The 23,069-nt window shown below is 52.2% G+C and overlaps 8 protein-coding genes across 8 annotated transcripts; 5 read left to right on the plus strand and 3 right to left on the minus strand.

Moving 5' to 3' along the window:
• Positions 1-355: 355 nt before the first annotated feature.
• CC1G_07503 (ankyrin repeat domain-containing protein 50) lies at positions 356-4,766 on the plus strand (the record flags this gene model as incomplete). The annotated part of the gene is made up of 7 exons (XM_001837961.2): positions 356-427; positions 518-692; positions 746-919; positions 973-997; positions 1,051-1,602; positions 1,662-2,011; positions 2,074-4,766. 7 exons carry the CDS (start codon positions 356-358, stop codon positions 4,764-4,766), a joined length of 4,041 nt encoding a protein of 1,346 aa, XP_001838013.2.
• Positions 4,767-4,951: 185 nt separating this feature from the next.
• On the minus strand, positions 4,952-6,999 carry CC1G_07504 (hypothetical protein). Its single transcript, XM_001837962.2, has 3 exons — positions 6,349-6,999; positions 5,546-6,286; positions 4,952-5,482 (listed from the first exon to the last, which is right to left on the minus strand). The coding sequence occupies exons 1-3, from the start codon at positions 6,775-6,777 to the stop codon at positions 5,015-5,017; spliced, it is 1,638 nt and encodes a 545-aa protein (XP_001838014.1). The 5' UTR covers positions 6,778-6,999; the 3' UTR covers positions 4,952-5,014.
• Positions 7,000-7,467: 468 nt separating this feature from the next.
• Positions 7,468-12,698, minus strand: CC1G_15593 (capsular associated protein; the record flags this gene model as incomplete). Its single annotated transcript, XM_002911005.1, has 18 exons — positions 7,468-7,724; positions 7,789-7,986; positions 8,047-8,162; positions 8,215-9,221; positions 9,278-9,409; positions 9,507-10,099; positions 10,218-10,309; positions 10,708-10,780; positions 11,021-11,368; positions 11,429-11,491; positions 11,549-11,606; positions 11,671-11,727; positions 11,784-11,888; positions 12,019-12,045; positions 12,106-12,331; positions 12,384-12,417; positions 12,470-12,538; positions 12,674-12,698. The coding sequence occupies 18 exons, from the start codon at positions 12,696-12,698 to the stop codon at positions 7,636-7,638; spliced, it is 3,312 nt and encodes a 1,103-aa protein (XP_002911051.1). The 3' UTR covers positions 7,468-7,635.
• Positions 12,699-14,004: 1,306 nt separating this feature from the next.
• CC1G_07508 (hypothetical protein) lies at positions 14,005-16,244 on the plus strand (the record flags this gene model as incomplete). The annotated part of the gene is made up of 13 exons (XM_001837966.2): positions 14,005-14,135; positions 14,191-14,302; positions 14,362-14,426; positions 14,486-14,639; positions 14,706-14,773; positions 14,840-14,954; positions 15,028-15,235; positions 15,293-15,396; positions 15,457-15,480; positions 15,540-15,678; positions 15,782-15,869; positions 15,930-16,027; positions 16,096-16,244. 13 exons carry the CDS (start codon positions 14,005-14,007, stop codon positions 16,242-16,244), a joined length of 1,455 nt encoding a protein of 484 aa, XP_001838018.2.
• A 496-nt stretch (positions 16,245-16,740) lies between these two features.
• On the plus strand, positions 16,741-17,245 carry CC1G_07509 (hypothetical protein; the record flags this gene model as incomplete). The annotated part of the gene is made up of 3 exons (XM_001837967.1): positions 16,741-16,980; positions 17,045-17,176; positions 17,231-17,245. 3 exons carry the CDS (start codon positions 16,741-16,743, stop codon positions 17,243-17,245), a joined length of 387 nt encoding a protein of 128 aa, XP_001838019.1.
• Positions 17,246-18,408: 1,163 nt separating this feature from the next.
• On the plus strand, positions 18,409-20,486 carry CC1G_07510 (hypothetical protein; the record flags this gene model as incomplete). Its single annotated transcript, XM_001837968.2, has 12 exons — positions 18,409-18,451; positions 18,537-18,849; positions 18,914-18,991; positions 19,056-19,241; positions 19,307-19,327; positions 19,385-19,446; positions 19,504-19,587; positions 19,646-19,751; positions 19,814-19,988; positions 20,046-20,190; positions 20,244-20,387; positions 20,425-20,486. The coding sequence occupies 12 exons, from the start codon at positions 18,409-18,411 to the stop codon at positions 20,484-20,486; spliced, it is 1,419 nt and encodes a 472-aa protein (XP_001838020.2).
• Positions 20,487-20,636: 150 nt separating this feature from the next.
• CC1G_07511 (hypothetical protein) lies at positions 20,637-21,353 on the minus strand (the record flags this gene model as incomplete). Its single annotated transcript, XM_001837969.2, has 5 exons — positions 20,637-20,733; positions 20,789-21,000; positions 21,058-21,065; positions 21,096-21,249; positions 21,294-21,353. 5 exons carry the CDS (start codon positions 21,351-21,353, stop codon positions 20,637-20,639), a joined length of 531 nt encoding a protein of 176 aa, XP_001838021.2.
• Positions 21,354-21,843: 490 nt separating this feature from the next.
• On the plus strand, positions 21,844-22,846 carry CC1G_07512 (hypothetical protein; the record flags this gene model as incomplete). The annotated part of the gene is made up of 3 exons (XM_001837970.2): positions 21,844-22,456; positions 22,512-22,732; positions 22,784-22,846. Exons 1-3 carry the CDS (start codon positions 21,883-21,885, stop codon positions 22,844-22,846), a joined length of 858 nt encoding a protein of 285 aa, XP_001838022.1. The 5' UTR covers positions 21,844-21,882.
• Between the last annotated feature and the right edge of the window lie 223 nt (positions 22,847-23,069).

Below are 23,069 nucleotides of genomic sequence, written 5' to 3' on the forward strand. Positions count from 1 at the left end.
TATTCTTCTCAACTAAGGTATGCAGAAAATTAATCATAACAGTAAATAATAAGAATTCTATTGGAGCTGGCGGTGGGTAGTGGGTAATCTGCATGGCTGTACAGATCTTGTGGGCGCCTAATCTCAGCCTGCCCGATCGTCGGACAGGGGCGGTGTCCCGTGTGGCACGAGAAAGCACTATATCCAGCTAGGGCTTGCTGTGGGATATGTAAAATGTCCCCAAATGGATGTCTGTGAAGTGGTTGATTTTTCTCAAAGACTGTAAATACGTTATTCACCTTGTAATCACCATTCACACCCACCACAGGCTTCGGAAATGTCAGTTGTGGGAAATTCGCTGTGATGCAGATTGGCAATGTCGTTCAACTGTTGCTCCTCCTTCTCTTACCCCAGCACCGTTGAACTAGCTTCGAGAGCTCCTACAGCTGTAGGCAGCGCAGCTGTCACGAGTTAGTACCGCTTACCTTGTTGCTCACAGTCTGAAGCGAACTGACGGTCGTGAAAGTTCAGCATGCAGGCTGAGACAAAAGACGAGTGCTCTACAGCGCCCACAACCGTTGTTCAAGGGATAGCCCCAACCTCAATCATTGGCCACGGCAATACTGTCACTGGGGGGACGATAGTTGCGGGCAATTATGCTCCTCATGTCATGAACGTATACTCTCATGCTCCCAATACATCTAGAACTCGTGGTAAGCTGCCGTCAAGGGCCTTCTCGCTAGCCCTGAGCTTATGATCTCCCTAGACGAACTGATATCTGACATTACCTCTTGGTTCGATCTCAAATCGAACTCGAGGGCTATTCACAACGACGTGCGGAAGAAACGGATCCCTGCAACAGGAGACTGGTTCATCCACAGCAAGGAGTACCAGGACTGGAAGAGGACGAAGGGCGCTGTCCTTTGTGGTACGGGTATCCGTAAGTTTACTTGTGTTCACCGCCGAAATTGCCCGGTCTAACGAACGACGAAGCTGGTGCTGGGAAGACAGTATTGATGTGAGAGTCGACTCGTATGGCTCCGATTCGTCTCGTCGCTAACAAATCCCTAGGTCCCGGGTGGTCGATGATCTCCTACCCCTGGAGGGAACTGTTGACAAGAAGATCTGTGTCCTCTTCATCTACAACCGCTACAACGAATCCCTCTCTCTTAGCGATATCTTAAAAGGGTTCATTCTTCAAATTATCCAACGTCATCATCATCTCGTGGACCTCGTCGAACCTCTTTACCGACGTGGCCGACTAGAGAAGACCCACCCATCCGACGACGATCTTCTCCACCTTCTCCTCATGCTGGAGGGCCACTTTTGTCAAATATACTACGTCGTTGACGGAGTTGACGAGGTCGATCGCAAACACCAGTTCGATCTGATTCAGGTCTTGAACCAGTTGCAAGGGAATCTCATCTTCGCCTCTCGCCCTTTGGAGGATCTCAGGACTGAGTTGAAGGACGCCCAGTATATAACGCTGTTGGCACAGGATGAAGACCTTCAACTACTGATTGATGAACGGCTGAGGCGATACAAGGGGCTATGTCGTGTTTTGGAGAAGCATCGCTATCGAGAGGAGGCCGTCAGACGGATATCAGAGAAGGCTGCTGGAATGTAAGAGTAACCTAACACGTTGCACCATCCACAGGTCTGGCCAACTCATCTGTATCTAGGTTCCTCCATGCTGCTCTCCAGATCGAAGCACTCCGTAGCTGTTTGTCACTTGCCGCCGTACAAGCGAAGCTCGATGAGTTTCCGGCAGGAATAGAGGGCATGTACACAGCCAGTATCTCTCGGATAGAGAACCAGGACCCTGAACTAGTCAAGATTGCGAAAATGGTGCTCTTCTGGCTTGTCTTTTCCCGCAGGTCCTTGTCGTTGCGGGACCTCCAAGCTGCGCTTGGTGTGAACGTGGAAACGTACAGTGTCGAGGAGTCGCTCATGCCCGACGATCAATCCATCATTGACCTCTGCTGTGGTTTGGTGGATCTGGACACCGAAAGTAATGTTGTCCGTCTTGTCCGTGAGTATATGTGTCTGTCTCTCTCTACCTTACGCTCATTTCCCTTGATATAGATTTCACAGCGAAAGATACCCTCAAACCGCTTCTACTCAAGGAGTTTCCCCAGCCCCATCTCTTCATCAGCAAAGTCTTGGCCCAGCGGATGGTGGACAACAATCTGCCCCATTGTACCATCACAGAGCGCGAGGAGTTTGAAACGTTCATTAAACAAGAACCACTTCTTGAATACTCTCACGAAGAGTGGGGCTCCCATGTTTCGGAGTGCAGGGATTCCCCCGAAGCAGTCGACGCTGCCATGGCATTCCTACGCCAGTGCACCTCCTTTCCCCGGATCGTGCTTGGAAGTTTCGACCATTTTCAACCACTCCATGTCGCTGCCGCCTATGGACTACCGATGTACTTGGACCACGCGATTGCAACTGACGGAGATCCGAATTACCTGACAAGGGGGCATGCAACCTGGTCCGACAGTTCGTCCCAGGAAGAGGCCCAACCCGAAAGTATCAGGATCAATGGAACTACGAAACGGGGCTGGACCGCACTGATACTGGCATCGGGTCTTGGCAGAATCGAATTCGTGAAACAAATTCTCCAAATACCAAATGTCGACGTTAACATGGGTGGTGAAGACGGTGAAACAGCCTTACAACTGGCTTCAGCCTTTGGACACGATGAAGTCGTCAAGGAGCTTCTCCAGGTTCATGAGATCAACGTCAATGCTGTGGACAACACCAAGGCAACGGCACTCCTGCGGGCCTCGTTTTCCGGTGCCCATGAAGTGGTCAAGCAGCTCCTTCAGACCCTCGGGATCGACCTCAATGCTGCCGACGATAGGGGGCGGACGGCACTGATGGAAGCCTCGTCCATGGGCCACGATAGAGTGATTCTCCAACTCCTCCAGAGTCAAGGTATCGACCTTGGCCTTGTGGATCGGATTGGCTGCAATGCACTCATGCTGGCCTCGTATTTCGGCCACGAGACAGTCGTCACACAGTTACTCGAGGGCCACGTGCTCGACGTCAATACAGCCAGCAACCGAGGGGCGACTGCCCTCATGCTAGCCTCGATGAAAGGCCATGACGGGGTGGTCCGTCAGCTCCTTGGGGTACATGGAATCGACGTCGGCGCCGCGTCAGCGACCGGGTGGACAGCTCTCATGTCTGCCTCATCTAACGGCCACGACGGAGTTGTCAACCAGCTACTTGAGGTCCATGGAATCGACGTCAATGCAGCAAACGACGAAGGGTGCACTGCACTCATGCTAGCCTGGTTGGAAGGCCGCGACGCAGTGGTCAAACAGCTGCTCGATGTCCCTGGAATCGATGTCAATGCCAAGAACAGCCAAGGCTCGACGGCGCTCATGATAGCCTCCGAAAAAGGCCACGTCGGCCAGCTCCTCGCCCGTGGAGTGGACGTCAACACAGCAAATAATGACGGGTGGACAGCGCTCATGCTAGCCTCCAGGATGGGCCACGATGGAGCGGTCAGCCAACTTCTCAAAGTCCATAACATTGGTGTCGACTCTGCGAACAACAACGGGTGGACTGCGCTGATGGTTGCTTCGAAAAATGGCCACTATGGAGTGGTCAAACAACTTCTCCAGGTCCGTGGAATCGACGTCAATGTAGTCACCAACGACGGGTGGACTGCGCTGATGGTCGCCTCGCGCTATGGCCAAGTTAGAGTGGTCAAGCAACTACTAGAGGTCCGTGGAATCGACGTCAATGCAGTCAACAACCAAGGGATGACTGCCCTCATGCTAGCCTTGTTGAAAGGCCACGATAGAGTCGTTCAGCAGCTACTCGAAGTCCATGGAATCGACGTCAATGTAGTAGGGCCAGAAGGGTGGACTGCACTCATTCAAGCCTCATCCGAGGGCCACGACGAAGTGGTCCGCCAACTCCGAGCCCACAGAGTCGATGTCGGCGCTGTGACAACAGCTGGGTGGACGGCTCTAATGACTGCTTCACATAACGGCCACGGCGGAGTGGTCGGCCGACTCCTCGAGTTCCATGGAATCGACGTCAATGCCAAAAATTACCGGGGCTGGACAGCGCTCATGCTAGCGTCGGAAAAAGGCCACGGCGGAGTAGTCAGCCAACTCCTCCAGGTCCATAACATTGGTGTCGACTCTGCGAGCAACAACGGGTGGACTGCGCTGATGGTTGCTTCGAAAAATGGCCACTATGGAGTGGTCAAACAACTTCTCCAGGTCCGTGGAATCGACGTCAATGTAGTCACCAACGACGGGGGGACTGCGCTGATAGTCGCCTCGCGCTATGGCCAAGGCAGAGTGGTCAAGCAACTACTCGAGGTTCGTGGAATCGACGTCAATGCTGCCAACAACGACGGGTGGACTGCGCTGTTGGTCGCCTCGAGCCATGGCCAAGGCAGAGTCGTCGGCCAGCTCCTCCAAGCCCATGGAGTCGACGTCAATGTTCCCAATAAACACAATTCGACAGCACTCACATTGGCATCGGAGTTTGGGCACGAAGACATCGTCCAGCAGTTGCTCATAAATGGCGCTGATCCTAACGCAGCCGACAACGACGGCGACACTTCCTTGATAATGGCATCCCGTGAAGGCTACGAAGGCATCGTAACGCAGCTCCTCGAGTGCCCGGGTATCGATCTTGATGCTGTGAACAATGCTGGAAAGTCGGCTTTGTCTGAAGCGCAAGAAAAAGGACACTCGAAGATCGTAGAGCTGTTAACTAGTTTCGTTCAGAAATGGTCGACTGTTGTAAACCCATGACGTTGTAGAATTAGTTTGTGTTATGGATGGATACCGAGTTTCAATCAATGATACTGTACTATCGAGTGTCTTGACCATCTTGTACTCCCCTCTTTCGCAAACCCCCGAACCCTTCAAGTGCTAGCTCTCCTCCCAGTTGATCCATTCGTGTCTCTCAGCCCCAACAGACCACTGCCGTCATGACCAGCAAAACATCCTTGATTGAATACAACAACTAAAAGTACAACCTGAGTAAAGCGAACAAAACATCATGGGACGTAAACAACCATCAAGACATTCACAACAAACTTCTTCAATTCACCGTGGGAGATGAAAGGTACCCTCTCAACCGCCCCATTCGCCGACGCTGGGTTATTCCAATCCGTCAGAACAGTAACACCAGCATCCGCAAACAGCTGTCCACCCGATTCCTCCACCTTGGACCTTAAGGGGTCGTGTTCCTGCCCGAACTGGTGATGCTGTTGCGGGGAGCCGTACGGGAAGGGCGGGGGCGGAACAGTGCCGGGGCGCATACCTGGTGCGATGCTGGGCCCGCCGTAGGGTATCGGGATCCGTGGGGGTGCGGACTTGAGGGTTGGACTCGTCTCGATGTCCTCGCTGAAGAACTCGACGAGTCGTTCGGAGGGCCAGATGTACTCCCCGGCTGCCCAGTGTAGCTCCGGATTGAGCTTGTACATCTTGAAAGCGTGGTACAGCAGATAGTCGCCTCCCTTGAGCTAAAGAGAGAAGTAGTAAGATCAGTCACTGTAGATAACGGATGGAAGAAGAGGACACGTTACCTGAGGAACCAAAGCCTGCGCCGTAACCACCGACGGGTTAACCCCATAATCATGCGAGAGGTAGAACCCAATCTTGCGACCCCTCGACATATTCATAACAGGCGCCAACATATCAAAGAACGCATCCGTCGGGATCGAAAGCGAATCAAACCTCACAGCTCCATCCGCACTAAAGTTCTTCACATACACCCCATACGACATCATCACCCTATACCCCTTATCCACAATCTCCGTCTCGTAGTCGCAGTTGGCGAGGAACGCGACCCACTCGAGGCTCTCGCGCGCGGCGGTGCCAGGCGGGGACGGGTGCGTCTTGCTCACGAACCGCTCCTGCATGCCCGAGATCGGCTCGCGCACGACGACGGCGCCGCCCTGGAACCGCACGGGCAGGGTGAGCAGGATCGTCGCCGCCCGCCCGTCGTTCCGCAGGTGCGCGATCTGCCGCTCCAGCCTCCCGCCATCGAGCAGCACCTCGAGTTTGTCCTTGACGGCGGTGAGGTAGTGGCCCGTCGGGAGGTTCGGGAACAGGGCGTTCTTGACCGCGTCGAGGATGGGGAAGTTGGAGATCTCGAGGGAGGTGGTGAGCGGGAGCGTGGGTGGGTAGAAGAGGGATTCGCGGTCCATGTAGCCGTTGTAGTCTGAAGTCTGGTGTGGTCTGCAGGCGGCGACTAGGACGTCGAGCGCGGGTGGGGAGTTGTACTCCACGTCGATAGGAAAGTCGAGAGATTGCGTGATACCACTCTGCAAAACATACGCGTCAATATACGATCCCAACCTTCATCCAACAAAAAGACGGATCGCACCTTGGACCTAAAGAACAACACAACCTGCCCAGGCTCAACAAACACATACCCAGTCGTCGCAAACGCAGGGCGGTCCTTGGCCGCAACAAGCGCCGCCACCTTCTGCCTATACACATTCTCATCAAAGTACACCTCCGCATTGGCGTTCACGTTCTGCGGGCTGTAGCGGTTCGCCATCGACGACGGCGGGCGGGCGACTTTTTCGACTTTGAACTCGGCTTGGCTCGGGGGCCGGCGGAGGGTGTGTCCTGCTCCCCCCATGGCGCCAGGCATAGTGCCCATGGTGTGCATCGCGTTCATCATGGCATCGCCGGTGGGCATTGGTGCGGATGGGAGGGGGACGGCGTAGGTTGGTGTTGTCGAGGGCATCGGCGGCCCGATGGGCATAGGAGAGGGAGCTCGGCTGTGGGATCGGCGGGGAGCGTACATGGCTGTTGGAGATGGCGAGTTGAAGCTGTCCTAGCCGATGATCGTGTTCGTTCTGGGCAGTAGAGAAGGAGGATCAGCTCAAACGCGTAGGCAGGGGGAGGTAATAGATGTAAGGGAGAGGAGGAAGGAACTTGGACGCGGGGTATGTATAGAGAAGGGAACAACGTCAAGCTCCACCAGATATAGCTCGGAGAGAACCCAAAGCATCAATCGATATCCAAGATATCACAAAGCCCATGGACACGGAGCTCAGCCTCAAGGCAGGTCAAAAGCCACCATCGCAAACGTCGCTTCCAATTCGGCATGAGTGGTCACGATGGCCGCGAGGCGAGGCATCTTTGTAGATGGACGTCTTGAAAACATGCACACGCAACGTGGCTTCCCCTGAATAACCTATGGGCGCCAAACCAAAGCGTCCTATATCGATTGTTGATGGCTTGTTGCCTATCCAGACAATCGTGAAAGAAAAACCGGGAGCGGATTGAATTGCGAACACAAAGGCAATGACAAGGGTCATGGTCGATCATCGATGTCATGACAGGGGCGATTGTGAGACCCTGAAACAGAATCAATCAGCAACACAATGTCAAGTTGAGAAAGAGCGGACGAACCTGTTGTCCAGGACAGCCCTACGTCATCTTAAATTCCAATGGGCGCCAAAACAAAAGGGATAGAAGAAAAGTGATGAACTTGAAGACATGCCATTAATCTACGGGAATAAGTATGCTCGTAATGAAATAATTTACAAATGAATGCTGCCAGGGTCATTATAACAAAAAGAAGTGGGCGACAGTGTACAGCCCCGAAATACGAAGGGAGAATCATGCTAAAAGTCCCAAATACAAAAGTCCATACCGTTCAAAGAATCTTAAAGCTCGAATAGTCCATTGAATTTCGATCATCAGCTAGCAGCCTCGCCCACTCCAAACACAGTCGATAGACATAGGCTGTACAAGTAGACGCGCATCAGTCAGGGCTGAGGACTAAAGATAAACTGGAACGCAGACGCACCTTCAATATCCGCATGCCTCCCCATCGTCCTCTTCCACTGCTTTCCAGCACGCGCAATCCGACGCAGCCGGCGATCTGCTTCCACGGATCTCCGAACCTCGATAGATTGGGAAGGCCCTGTCTGCCCCTCAGATTGATCTCGACGCTGGGGATCTGCACCATCGACAGTGTCGTCACCAGTGGGAGTAGAGCTAGCCTCTGGAATCCCCCCGCGACGTCAGCTAGGCTCGAAAAGTAAATGTGAAAGGATGCACTAACCAGCGTCACTCTCTGTGCTATGGTATGCTTCTAACGTCGACTGGGTGGGACCGGAAAAATAGGCATGGATGTTGTAGACTTCGTGATAGCTCGATGATAGTGGGATATAATGCAACCTGTGACGGACTGTTAAAGTTACTGTGACGCGGAGAGGTAGATAAAGCGTACCATGGCTCGATCCATCCTTCATAAAACTCCCTATACACGCTTGTCTTTAGGGGTACGCTGTCGCTAGCCAAAAACGCCATGAACCGTCCACTATAACCAACCCCATCCATATCCAACAGGTACTTGTACCCCCAGTGCCGCCCCAGCTCAACCGAATCTTCAAAACGGTTCTTCTCCCTCAGAGCCTCCGCCCCTCCAGGATAGATCTCCTCTCGAACAGCCTTCACAAACGCGACGTCCATAACTTCAGGGTTTAATTTCTGCGAGGTGACGGATGCTGTCAAAAGGCGGGAAGAGTCATCAGGGTCCACAAAGGTGAGTGTTCGGTTGAAATCTGATGTGTCAGAAGCCATTTGCACGAAACGGTGTCGGTGGAACCGATTGGCAAAGCCGGGTGGGTGGTTTCCTCCGCCAGTGCTTGCGCCCCTCCAATACACCTTGTCCACCTTCTTCTCCCATGGAACCTCCATCGAATCGACCTCTTTCAGCTCGAGGTTGACATAGTCCCAGCCGTAGGTGTAACGCGGGGTGTTGCCAAAGTAGTAGTGACTGGGGATCCTGATGTCCATGAACCCCGGCGCCTTGGCGGGGCTGAATATCGGGTAAAGAGCGTGGATAGACCTCCAGTCGCTGTAGAAGAGACCTTGGTCGAGGTGCAGCTGGGGGTTCGAGCAAAAGTCGACGTGCGAGGCGGTGATATTGGGGACAAAGTAGAAATCATCCCCTGAAGGAAGGCCTTGGGGATCGAAGTAGTTGTGACCTGAAGGACCTTGGCTCTGGAGGGTGGTGAGGATGCGACGACCGGCGGAGGAGGGGCTACATGTACGTCTCCAGGCATCCCATACATTGCCTTGGCCAGCCCAATCCGCCTGGAAGGGCCCACCGAGCATGGCGTTTAGGCCTCCCGACGAATCTTGCGTTGTCATGTTGGGGTAGTGTTGATGCTCCCATGGCACCAGAACGCGGCTTTCTGCAAGTGCGTTGATTGGGAAGTCCATGTCCGGCAACTGGCACCAAGAGTTAGCTGAAGCATGGTGCGGGTATCAAATGGATAGACGCTTACCTTGTCAACGAAACGAGTTATCATCGAGCGAAACCCTTCTGCTCTACCGCTAACCCCTTCATCCTTCAAGTTCACACTTTCCGACTTGCCATTGCGTATCCGTACGAGGTCAACAAACGGGAGTTCGCCTGCCTGTCAACTGCGTCAGTATTGGGATGACCATGAGTGAAGGAACCAGAATCCCCACTAGCCATCCTCAAGCACCAAATTAATACAAAACCATACATACCTGAACAGCGCGCCTGCGCAATTCCACACCACTCATACCCCAAAACGGCTCTAGATCCTCCACAAGACCATCATATTCATCGACAAGCTTGACATCATTCCGCTGCACAAACTTCCACCATTCATCGAAGCCCTTCGGCGGGGGCCGTTTATATCTTCGTTTATATTCCGCCACGGCAGCTTTGAGCGTCTTGCTCTGCCTTCCCAACTTGTCCCGGAACCGCGCCTCCGCTTCGTCCATGAGCTTGGGTATGGGGTGCTCTGCGTCCGACTTCTTCACCAGCCCCCGCGTCTTGGATAACAGCTCTTCGCGGATTTCGGGGGTGGCGCCTAGAAGCAGCACGGCGCTCGTTCGGTCGCGGTCGCGGCTCCCTGCATGGAATCCAGCCTGCATGAAGACGATGGCGACGCATAGGAGGAAGATGTAGCCGTTGCGGAACGGGAGAGAGAGGATCGCCAGTGCGGTTTTGGCGCGTGTCATGCTGGGCGGCGTCGCTGCCAGCTGCAGGGGGAGTAACGCGGTGGAGGTATGGTCCCTGTCGCCGTCGTTGTCGTCGTTGTCGTCCGAGTCGAATCGTGTCGTGTCCCTTGTCGCTGTCACCCGATTGTGTCACCCGACGATGGTCCACATCCTCGACGATCAAATTCTTTTGATTGGGGTTATTTGGTTTGGCCCCTGTCTCTCGCTTCGCTGCCCGACTCGGTAATCCACCTTCCCGCTTTTTGCATGGGTTTTTGGCGTAGTCCTTAGAGTGAACATGGTCTGCAATGTACTGAGACTGAGCGCTTAATAGAAGGAATAACCTGTGCAGCGCTTATATTTAACCTCCATGACGAATGGACAAGTAAGCATCAGATTGATACAACTATCAGTCATCGATGAAATGGAGCGGCAACAGCTCGAGACAAGGATGGGTCATGTTGATCAAGGAACATTGGTGTATTGGTGTTACGAATGGCATGGAGAGTGATACCGTCAATCTCGCGCTGTGAGATACTCAGGATCCGCAGCGAACTCCAGCAATGATAATGCTGTAGCTGACTCGATGATAGCTACTAAGGGTGTTACTGTCCGCAGCTAATAATTGCACAGGAAAGATTCAGATGCAGACCACGTAGAGATGTTTATAGCTCTCCATAACATTGACAATGCCTCTCGAGGATGTGGTCCCACAGCTGATGACGACCCACGTCCTACTCACTGATAATCCAAATCAGCCTTCGAAAGGGATGATAGAAGCATAATGCACCAGTCATTACAAAAAAAGAAAGCAGCTAGAGTACAATGTATCCACAAAACAAAAAAAGGTCCAAGATCATAGCAACGAGCTCGATAACAAGATGGTATTACTAGGTATCCAACTCATCCGAGGGTTCACAGAGTACGGTTAAACGTAACAGCAAACAACGTAACAACAAAAAAATACAGCGAAACAGAAAAGCCGTAATGAATCGTAAACCCGAACATGAACTGCCCACTCACGGTAACCGTTCACGGGCGCTGATTACTCCCACCTCCAGCCGTACCATCCTGCGGCGACTCAAAAGGGTTCTTATCATCTCTCGGCGGCAGCCAATCACTCGTCTCAGAGTACCCATACCCAGGCGGCTTGCTCTCAGCGGGCGGAGGGCCAGGCGGGGGACCATACGCGGGATACCCGCTGTACGGCGCATGGCTCGGGGTGTACTGCCCGTACGTCGGGTACGGCATCGGTCCTCCCGCGTTGTATGGCGGTGCGTATGGCGAGGGGTACGCCTCCGTTCGGACTGTGGTGGGTGCGCGCCATGCGTTCTGCACACTCGAGGGGTCAAGGAGTTGGCGGTAGAACCCGAATGCGATGCTGGCGAAGAGTGCGGCTAGGACTGTCCGGGAAGTTTACGGATTTAGCGCCGGTACGTTAAGAGGTGATGCGATGTACGTACGTGAGGTAGCGATGAAGGAGAGGATCTCAGACCAGGATCCGCGGTCCCATGAGCGTCTACACCCTGATTCAACCAGTCAAGAGTCGTCGATGGAGGGGAGAGATATAGAGGCGGACGTACAGAACTCGGCATCTTCGCGGCTAAGCGTGTCATATCTGATAGGGCCCCAGAACCCAGTCTAAATACAGCCCAGTCAGCCGTCAATACTGGAATGCAACCAACGGCTAATCATAGCCACTTACATATACCCGCACTCTGCTCCCGTCTGCGAGCTTCGCGCAGGCTTCGAGGATGTTATCCTATAGCCCATCTCAGCGTTTGGTTCGAGATGGATAGACGTTGAGAGCACAAGTACCTTCTGAGTGAAGTGAATGATCACACGAACAAGTCCCATCCCAGCCGTAGCGATAAACGCAAACGCGGACAACCAAGCGAAAATCCGAGCAGCCCAGAGTTTTTGCTGTGCAACACATTAGTCCAAGAACAGCAACAACAACAACAAAAGCGCAACGACGAAGACAACGCCGAATCCACGTTGAATTCGCTTTGTGGGCGTAGACGACATCGGTAGGCAAGCAAACAACACTCACAGTCGCACCGGCAAAAAGGCCGAACGCCTAGAAATACTTGGGTTAGCTTGGGTGCTTGGGTAAGGCGGTGTAGGGTTCGAATCGCACCTCGATAGCGGTGAGGAGCATGTATAGCGCTCCTAATACGATGGCGACGATGTTCAAGGCCGTCAATCCTTCTGTTGGTGCATTGTTAATGTCTTGATCGGACAAGAGGTAGTGTTGGAGAGGACGAACGTTCGGCAAAGTAGGGTGCATTGCGGAAGTGACCAATCTGAAAGACGATGAGTCTTCTGAGTCGGTGGGTGTGTAGGTAGAGCAGGTTCTTACTCCTCTGGAGGTGGAGTTAGTTATGAAGCCATCGCATGAGGTTAAGCGCCACTCACGAGAACAATGTCCAGAAACCAGCCAATATCGTTACTGCAACGGCTTAGTCCACACCATCGCTCAGCCCAAGAAGATCGGCACACACCAGCAATAATAACAGGTCGTAAACTTCGTTTATAGACTTTCGTCACAAAGGCATAGGACGGTGGTGGTCCTTCAAACCCAAACGATTAGGATTAACTTCGCTTCAACCGACCGGGAACTATAGATGCAAGTAATTACCTGTATAGATCAGAGATTCCTGTCAGCCTCATACAAATCCCAGAGTTAGGTGGGAGGGAAGACGTACCTTGAGGAGGAGGTACTCTCTCCATCGTCTAGATGGTCTGTAAGAAAGCGATTGAACTGCGGAAGGGTTGTAGTGGTAGGTGCTAAAGAAGGTGAGCACTGCCTTTCTTGTCCTGCCGAACTAGCCTGACGACGTTTGTTTGGCCGTGCTTGTTTCCAAGTTCATTGTCCTTCGAGGGAGCACCGCCACTGCGACTGCGGGAAACGTCGCCGACTGACGTCTACCGACCTGCACCTGATAAACGCGCTGTCCCCGACGACGGCGCAGATGTCGACAAGGGTCTATACGAATACAATACTCTTGGTATCTGCTCTGTTGCCTGTCATTCCAATGGATTCAACGCGAACTCAGAAACGTCTGGAAGGCTCACGACACGAACCGGGTACATCGACGAACAGTTCAACCGCATCTCGACATCGTGGCTTGGCGTAGCTGTTCACTACCGTATCGAGTGGAGCTGACCGGAACTAGGAAGTGACACCACTAGTCTCTTTGAGCAAGGCGGGGAAGTTGAGACTCGGCAGACATTGAGCGCGGAATTGTCGAGGGACAACGAGGGTGTGAGGTGAGCTTGCACTCCATGTTCTTTCCATCCAGGAACCACCTGATTGAAATTGAAAGCGGCTTATTCTTGTCTGCTGGATTGCCGACCTCGAGGCACTTGTTGGATTGCCGGCAACCGCAACCCCCGCATATCTCGTACAGACTACAGTCCAAACTGATAGCCACTTCCAAGCCATTTCACTTTGAATCTGTTCCTGAAGACTGTATCACCCAAGCCGCGCCCTATTTGAACGAGACTCTACGCTTAGCGCCAACGTGAATGAAGTTACGGAATGATACAGACTCACACCAACCTCCACAATTGCAAGGTTTGACAGAAACGGGTCAAGCTCTATCACGCGGGCCTCATGATGAACCTCCCATGGGGAACGAACTCCCACCGGCCTGTCTCCTTCAGCGGGTATGAAAGCCGCTTCGAACTCTGATAGTCACCCCCGTGAGTGACTAGCCTTGTTTTGGTTTAAGCACCCGCTGATCACCTTGACTAAAGTGTATTCCATCTTCTCTTTCCATGACTTGTTTGTGACTTCTTGAGGGTCCCGTTCTCCACTTTGCGGAGTGGAAGCCTCTTGGCCTCCAGGTACCGTTTGTCCCCTCCTTGGGGACTGAATGCATTCCCACCCGCTATCGGTGAAGTTCATCGCGTAAGGTCTGCTTGACTCCGACCCACGGGGAAGGCCTGCAACTACATACCAGGCATATAATAGAGCTTTCTCCTTTCTCCATGCTCTTTGCAACGCTGCCGGACCTCTTACCACGACGCACCTATGTCTGTCCCAGCTCCAATCCCGGGAAATGACTCTAAGCCAGCCCCGAATCGAAAGTCCACCTCATCTTCCATCGAGAAGGTCGAGTCGGCAAACGACACCGTCGACCCCAAGTTCGAGCGACGAACCATGTAAGTTGCCTGCAACTCTTTATCGAAGTCTGATATCTCAATCGTCCTCCAATAGGTTGCGCGTCGACTTGCACATCGTTCCGATCTTGACTATGCTCTATTCCTTCTCCCTTATCGACCGTATCAACCTGGGCGCTGCCTATGCTGCCGGAATGGACAAAACACTAGTTCGTCTCAAAATCTTGCTTATCTCCAACTTCTGCTGACTTGTGGATCCTCTCATCAGGAACTCAATGTCGGCCCCCGATACAGTATCGTCACATGCATGTACTTCGTTCCATACATTCTTCTGTGCGCAATCTTTCTTCACCACGTTCACACCAGGCAACTAACATAACATGACATGACAGACAACTTCCTGGGAACTTGGTCTTACGCAAGTTTGGCGTGCGTGACTGGCTGACCTTCTTGGTCCTCGCTTGGGGGACCGTCCAGCTGGGAATGGGATTTATCAAGAAGTGGGAAGAGCTGCTGGTAACCCGCATACTCTTGGGTATCTTCGAGGTCGGGACGAATTGGCTATGCTGCATATTATCGATAAGTGATCCTGATTTCACTTCTTCTCGATAGGCGCCCTTCTTCCCAGCTGTGCTCTGGATCATATCGGCTTGGTATAAGCGCCATGAGCTTCAGAAGCGGTACGTAGTACATACTTCGAATTCCGAACCTACGTTAGGGCGCTTCGCTGATCGGCGAACTTGTAGAATGGCTGTATTCTCATTGCTTCCGCTCACAGCAGGAGGCTTGAGTCCCCTCTTGGCTTACGGCTTGAGCTTGTTGGAAGGCAAAGGGAACCTGGAAGGATGGCGGTGGATCTTCGTAAGTCGCACCCACCCATTTACTTTTTTTCGATCCTGACTTCGACTTTCTCTCTTTCGCGCTTGCACTTTAGATTGTTGAAGGGATCATCACCATATTGCTTGGTTTCGTTGGGTTCATTTTCCTTCCCAACTTCCCTGAGGAGAACAAGTTCCTCACAAAGGAGCAGACTGAGTTTGTGATCAAGCGGATTAATGAGGATCGAGGTGATGCTCTTCCCGACAAGATCACTTTCGCCAAGGTCATGAAACATCTGCAGGATTGGACGTTATGGGCGTATGGTAAGTCCATGTGTCTTCTGTTTCGCTGGAAGTGGTTTACCGTGTATACCATTACAGGCTTCTTGGTCCTTTTCTCTACGATGCCGTCATATGTCCAAAGTTATTTCTTGCCCATCATTCTCGGTGGTATGGGCTACGATCGAAAGGGAACACTACTTCTGGTAAGGAAATATTCCATGCAAGTTTTTATCATTCCCTCCTGACGGACTTCCTCTCCACAGAGTGCACCACCATACGCTCTAGCTGTGAGTTCTATAGTCCGACGCGACTGGACAGACGCATCTCACACCCTTCTCACATCCAGATTCCAGTCACATTGCTTGTGGCCTACCTATCCGACAAGAAGAAACACCGTGCGGGGTTCATTATCGTCCTCGCAAGTATCGCTGTGGTTGGTTCTGCCCTCACTGCATGGCACTCGAATGACAAGGTCCGCTATTTCGGTATGTACAGCACTCCTGCTCCTGCCGTTGTCGTACATCCCGTCGCTGAGCGTTCCACGGCGCGGTGTGATACCTTGATTACTCAACGATTTTCGTTTCCTAGGCATTTTCTTAATCAACATGGGCAACGCCGGTACCTCCCCCTGTATCCTCACTTACAGCTCGAATAACGTCGTGAGCCATAGTAAACGGTGAGTTCCAGCCCATCACAAAGGCCGTCTCTCTCTGACTCGTTGCCCTAATTACTGTAGCGCTGTACAAACAGCCCTCAATGTCTGCGTCGGTTCCATCGGTGGGATCGTCGCTGCGACAGTATTCAGAAACCAGGACCGGCCGAGGTACATCCCAGGTAAGCGTCAATTCACTGTGCAATCAATCCTTCGTCCAGTTCAAGTTTGGCTGACCTATCCTTTCCAGGCCTTATCGCGACTATGCTTTCTCAGGCCTTGATCGTACTTTTGGTATGTATCTTGACTGCTCGACATATGTATTGGAACAAGCGGGCGAGGGAAGGAAAGTTGAAGGAACCGCTTGAGGGACAGCCTGGTTTTCTTTATACTCTGTAGCTGGTTTGTGGTGGCTTTGGCCTGGTGTAAGAGCTCGCCCTTTTTACGATTCACGATAGCTACGATATTTTACGTCCTATGTCGATGTTAGTGCTTTAGGCGCCCATGATTACCAACCAGAGTAGGCTTTCTACAGCCGCGAAACGTCAGCTTTTCTCTTCCTCTACTGGAACATAGACTGTTCTATCTCACTTCGGGCCAGCCGGCAAGTACTATCTGTGACGGAACCTGGGCGCTCATGTTAGCGTTTCAAGAGCTGAGAACGCCGAGGGGCGGTGTGCTGCATATGATGGCACAGGACCACTCCCCCGTATCAGGGCGCTATACAAAGTGGATACGGCGATATGATTGAATGCCCGCGAACTCTGTTTCATTTCTCCATACCATGCCGTTATACCACCTCCGCGCGCTGTATTTAAGTGTTCTCAATCTGCAACCGATCCAACCAGTCACAACCACTTCTCGTTTAAACAGCTTCCCTCACATCGACCCCACAATGTCAAACAACCCAGCCAATAAAGGTTCGACTGCGAACAAAACCCAGATGAAGAATGACTACCGCACGGTCCCCGCCCCCAAGAAGTCGTCGGGAAAGACTGACGCTGGAGGCCGGGCACTCGGTTTCACATCGTCGTTCTTGAAAGATGGCACTGCCGGAATTGCCAACCCTGGTGGTGTCATTCAAGGCGCTGGCGGTGCTATCGCAGGGGCTGCTGTTATCGGAGCCCAACGTAGTGTAAGTACAATTACCAACGACTTCAAGACAATGCATTTAGTCAACCCCTCTGGAACACTGGCAGTTCTTGAAAACTATCCGAGATGCGAATGCCTCTGGAGCCCTCCAAAGCCGGACGAAGCCAGCGAATAACAGTTATACCAATGATCCGGCCTTCAGCACTCTTCGGTGCCCTACGTGCTTCAAGTACCCTTGCGTAAGTTCTGCTACATATCTGTTCTTCGGATGCGTTGTACTGACCCCTGTTCAGACCTGCTCCAAGTAGACCCCGCAGTTCGACTCACCCAACGCTTGGCCTAACGCTTGTGTACCGGATTGGAATATAGTTCACTATGTTACTTCCTTTACTACATGTTCTATAAGCATAGCCTACAATAACAACTGGTTTTGCCCAACTGACAAGCACAGAAGATGCTACTACCGGATTCCGAGTCGGAAGCCGCCCAAAATCCAAGCTTGGCAGATTTTTGTCTCCCTTGTGGTCGCTCAGATAGTTAACTCCCTTTGAGGGTCATTCCGGTTGTTCAGGGATCTTCTCATGCTTCTTTACACTCATTTATCATTGTCTGTCTGTACATCTTACTCCACTAACCTACCTCTGTTGTTTCGGGTTGACTTGCGAGATGGACATAATATAGCGCAATAAAGCGATAAAGGAATGCGCACCGCACCACTCTAATACGGCCGTGCTCAGTGTGAAGCGTCTCCAGCCCCGCCAGGATATGCGGGTGTACCGATTGGCGGCATCGTAGCGGCTACGGTGTCCCGAAGCCAGGATAGGCCGAAATATATCCCTGGTCAGTGCGCCTGACTTCGCTGCCATCACTCACCTAGTTAATCCAACATATGCCGACCTGCTCCTCCCAGGTCTCATTCTTCTCGTCCTCACCATTTGTAATTACCATGTAAATGGCATCGAGTCTCGCGTGTTCGATGTATGGATTGGTAAGCGCCCACAATCACCAGGCGCCTAATCAAACCCGCCGAGTCGGACGCCTTCTTTCAGGTCATGTTTACCCCTCGCCTTGAAAAGCAGCTATGATGAGCGAGTTCCAGAGAGCTCTTCATACCTATAGTTCTTGTGAGTGCGCCAAGAGGTGAATGATAAGACTGTCTGACGCACTCCCATGGACTCGAAGAATTCCGGCGCCAATGTCCTCATTCGAAGCCTTACTTCGAGAGCGACCTTCGTGTGCCAGTTGGCTCAACAATTACAATGCTGTGTCCCCGGCGAGTAAGACTCCCACTTTCCGAATGCTCGGCGTCTTCGATATTTAGAAGTTCTCCCACCAAGCTCCGAGAGATTTATCTTCCAACCGAGACCTGGAAAAACTGTGTCATGAGTGGGGACGTAAAGTTTTCAACATCTCGCCTTTAAAAGAGCAGGAAGGGCCACTCGTCTCTCAGTGTGTCCACCTTTCTTACACCATGCACTTGGCCACTTCACTTTCGCTCGCTGTCATTCTTTCAGGTAATTGCCGGTGTCACTCCACAAAGCCACGTTTTCGAGGACTGACGTGTGTCTATTAACCTTCGGGTCCGCTCTACCCTCGCAGCGGTTTACGTTACAGGCAATCCTGCCCCAGTACCCTCGACCACTGCGCTATGTCCCAACGCGCCCAAGCCTACCTCTGCGTTGAAGGTTGCGCCTGGCTTCGAGGGTACCGCTGTTGTGGGTGGCATCAGCAATCCCCGAGGAATTACCTTGGATAAGAGGGGGAATATCCTCGTCGTCGAGCGTGGAGTTGGGGTCACCGGACACTTTGTGGACAAGAATGGATGCGTGACGAGGAGCAAGGTCATCGTGGACGACTACAACCTCAACCATGGGATCGATATCAGTGCAGATGGAAGAACGCTCTTTGCGACGTGCGTGTTCCTACTACGTGTACACACTTGAGCTGAGGCTTACCGCGTTTCCTCCGTTCTATAGCTCGAGAGAGTTCGCATGGTCTTGGGATTACAATGCACGCACCATGACGGCAACTAACCGGCGAACTCTCGTAACAGGGTGCGTCGCCTTGGATCGCGAAGTCAATACCAGAACCGGGGGCTCACCGTTCGTCGCATTGCAGGATGTTGACGGAGAAACAGCTTACCCGCACCATCATCGCTTCCAAAGTCAACCCTAATTTTATTGCTATCAGCATCTCAGCAGGAGATGGCCCGGACTATGAGGCGTTTGACCCTGCTGTTGGTCGAGCTCAAGTACGGGCGTTTGACTTGACCAAGTTGCCGCGTGGAGGTGCGGCGTATAACAGGTAGGCCTAGGTTCCTTTCTTTCTCCGAGATCAAACATCGCGTGGCTCAAATCTTCTTCGCGAAGCTCGTACGGAAGGGTATTAGGGTGCGTGGTTATAGATCTATCTTCTCGGTCGTAGACGGAGTTCTGATAACAAACTAGTTACGGTTTGGCGAACGCCGTAGGAATTGCCGAAGATCATCAGGGCTTCATCCATGCCGGAGGTCAGCTTTATGGAGCACACAGAGAAGTTAGCACTGGCTGAACTTACTTCCTTTCAGATAACGGAGGTACCACCCATCGCTTCATCGGGGGTGTAGGTACAGGTGTGGGAAACGACAACCCTGCGGAAGGCGTTTTCAAGTGTAAGTCCATCTCCAGCCTCGGTCTTGCATCCCACCGACCGACTGTATGCTTTAAAAGTGAGCAACCCAAGACGTCCCGAGAGCTCATTTGCTGGGTATCCATATTGCTTCCCTGTATGGGATTCCAACGCCATTCAGGATAGGCGTTTCGAACGAGGAGAATGGTAAGCCAGTCCGAGCTACGCTCGCCTCTTCGCGTCGAGGCATCACTCACCTTTTCCCAAAGGTCAGCGATTCTCCCAGAAACCGAATACAATGATGAGTGGTGCCAGCGGGAAGCCGCGAGGCCGTCGCTTATTCTCCCACCTCATTCTGCTCCTCTCGACATGAAGTTTGGGCCTCGAGGAGACGATTCACTGTATGTTGCAATGCACAGTAACGGATACATTGACCCCACCCAGGTAGGCTGTTCGTACCCCTCCCTTCTCCCAACAGAAGACTTAGCGCGTAGGCTCCAGGGCTTCAAAGTGGTTAAAATTAGTGGAAGTTATCCCAAAGCCGGAGTATCCGGATGGACTGCCACCGATGCTAGCGCCCGTCTCAATGTCACCTTCACGGACATTCTTCTGAATGATGTGGAGACAGAAGACCAATGCCTGAGAGGTAGGTCGATTGACATACTGGGTAACACGGAGCTGATCACCTGGCTGTTGCAGGAGGGTGCTTCAGGCCTCTGGGTCTCGTTTGGAGCCAAGATGGAGACAAGTTGTATGTCACGAGCGACAACACTGGCGAGATCTTCCTTCTCAAGAAGAAACCGACGCAAAGGCTTTGGGGGCAATGGTACGCCTCTGCTCGACGTCTGTAACGACTTGGCTAACCACGCAAAATGCGTAGTGGTGGACTACTCTATGGAGGACCGAGAAACTGCGAGGAGGGAGCTGTCTGCCAATATGTAAGCTCACACATCCCCTCTGGAATAAAGGACGGCCCCTTAACAGACGCTTTCAGCGTAATTTCTTGTACTCTCAATGCGTACCAGGAAGAGACTAGGTTCAAATGCGCGAATTTCAGCAGTTTTTTGATTCCACGTAGTATATTTTAAATATTTACGTTCCCAGCTGTTGGAAGGCCTTGGCGATCTGCTCAGGCGTTGCTTGGATGAGATCTGTCCAAGATGGAATGGGAACTTTGCCGCTTGGTGCACTAACATCAATCTCCATCAGCGAGGGACGTATAGGATTAACAGGATGAAATTCACTAGATAGGTGCAAATTGCTTGGACAACGTGAACTGCTCGATGGCAAGCTGTGAATCGGCTTGTGGGAGCAGGGCGAGGAGCATGGGCAGATCCGACGATTCTTCAGTCTCGCTATGAATCTTCATCGTTCGAACGATGTCCGTCAAGAGGTCGTCAAATGCCGGCGTCCCGAACTGAGTCTTGGAGAGGTTAAACAGACTTTGCTTGACGAGCTGTGCGTAGAATGTCAGTGAACTTAGCGTAATTGATGATATCGCATCCAAGCTTACCTGGTGGTCTGAACGGTCAGTGTCAGCTAATTTCTTACCGTCTTCACCGAGGAACTTCTCGAAAAGAGGATAAATCAAGAGTTCCTCGGCGGCGGAGTGTCGAGCGATTTGCCAACACAGTTGGTCTGCCATTGTCTTCTGCACCTCTGGGTTTCCAGCATTGCCGATGTAGCTGTCGAAGAGTGCATACACCTGGCTCCGTGTCAGGAAAAATAGGAATGGATGTCACATGAAACACATGCCTCTTGATGCTCACTTGCGATGAGGTGTTGCAGTGGGTCGGCCCAGGTAGACATTGTTAATTGGAAGGATTCGGGAGTGTTTCAGGGAATGCGCGGTGAAAGGAAGGCGAAGATGACTACTTCACTTAAATACCTTGGTGTTTGCTTGTTAGTGTGCTAGGTCCGTGCAGGACATGACTTCAATGACTTCACCGTTGACGCGTAGAGGATACATGAACGAACGCGTTTTATGGCAAAATTCTTTGCTTCAGTCCACTTGTGGAGCTGGGAGGTAATCGGTGACGAACGATTGGCGGGAAGAAGTTAGACTCTGACCGGCTACTCTATTCTACTGGAGTTAGTGGCTTTTTGGATCGACACGATATATGGAGCACCCATGGAAGCTACCTAATGCAACCTCAAAAAGGTTCCAACGCCATCTTGACGAGCGCTTAATCGCTGCCGAGAAGCCGAAGGACCGTGGGATAGTAAGGCAAGGCAACATCACCGCCTCTCGTCACCTGAACTTGGAATTCGACTATCATCTTCTCTTGCTCGCTTTTCTCTCGTTTGCTTCAGACTCTCTTGTATATCCGCCGCTACTATGACAGACTCGAAAGACAAGCAAAAGGCCACTGAATCCCAGTCTCCAGAACCCGAGGAGCAGCAGAAACAACGCTCTCAGTCGGTAGAAAGCGAGAACGATGTTACGGGGTCAAATGACAGCCAAAATGGTGGAAAGTCGACGCGTTCTGAGTCGGAGGCGGCCGAGGAAGGGTCAAAGGATGCTCAGGGACAGGGTTCCGCAGACGGCCAGGGTGCGACACATGGTTGGCAGGCAATCTACTCCCCACAACACAATGCCTACTACTTCTACAACAGCATAACGCAAGAAACGACCTGGGTGAATCCCTTGCAGCCGGAGGCGTCTGGGTCGGGTACGACGTCTGAAACCGCGGGTGGTTCCGAGTCTGGGCAACAAGCGGGAGATGCAGATGGTTCAGCAGCATCGTCGTCGTCGAAGGATGCAGGGTCGGAGCAGCTTGCTGCAGGACCGAGTTCGTCACACTATAGTGCCCTGCAAGCAGCTGCTATCGCGCAAGGGATTGATCCTGCACTGGCGCACCTCGATCCTTCGTTATTGAGCTCTGTGCCTGGACGACCTGTCGATGCTTCTGGTATGTTCCTCGTCCCCCTCGAGCAATCATATCATTTGACTTACGCTTTCTCTAGGGATCCCACTCTTCACCGCAAAGTTCAATCGGCATACGGGAGCCTTTGCTAAAGCAGACTCGAGGGATCCAGGTCATTTCTCAGAGTACGAGAGGGCGAAACGCATGAGCGAGTTCTACTTTGACGTTAATCAATGGGAGAAACAACTTGCGGAGCAGGGTGGGAGTATCAAGGGTGACGAGGCAGGGAAGAAGAGGAAGAGGCTGACGAAGGCTGATATGGTATGTTGATCGTCGCGTTGGTCTTGGAACCTGAGCTCAACAAACGTATAGGAGCGGTTCAAGGAGCAGAAAAAGCAGAAGAAGCTGGCAAAGACAGCTTGGCTCAGGACATAAAGCTCAGAGAGGATGTCTGTTGTCAGGAACTCTGTACACTTTACGACGAACTTTTGCCTTCTCCAGACTGGAAAGTCGATCCGTAGAACCTCCTTGGTTCTAAGAGGACCACTGGGGTTTCCAACCCGATGTCATTCAGTAGCCCCCGATTTTGCAGTGTGGGAATTTGAATCAAGCTGAGAAAGTGCTGTATGGTAAAACCTGTCTGTACAATATTATATTG

This window comes from Coprinopsis cinerea (genome assembly GCF_000182895.1).
Source record: "Coprinopsis cinerea okayama7#130 chromosome 6 map unlocalized cont3.6, whole genome shotgun sequence".
NCBI lineage: Eukaryota > Fungi > Basidiomycota > Agaricomycetes > Agaricales > Psathyrellaceae > Coprinopsis > Coprinopsis cinerea.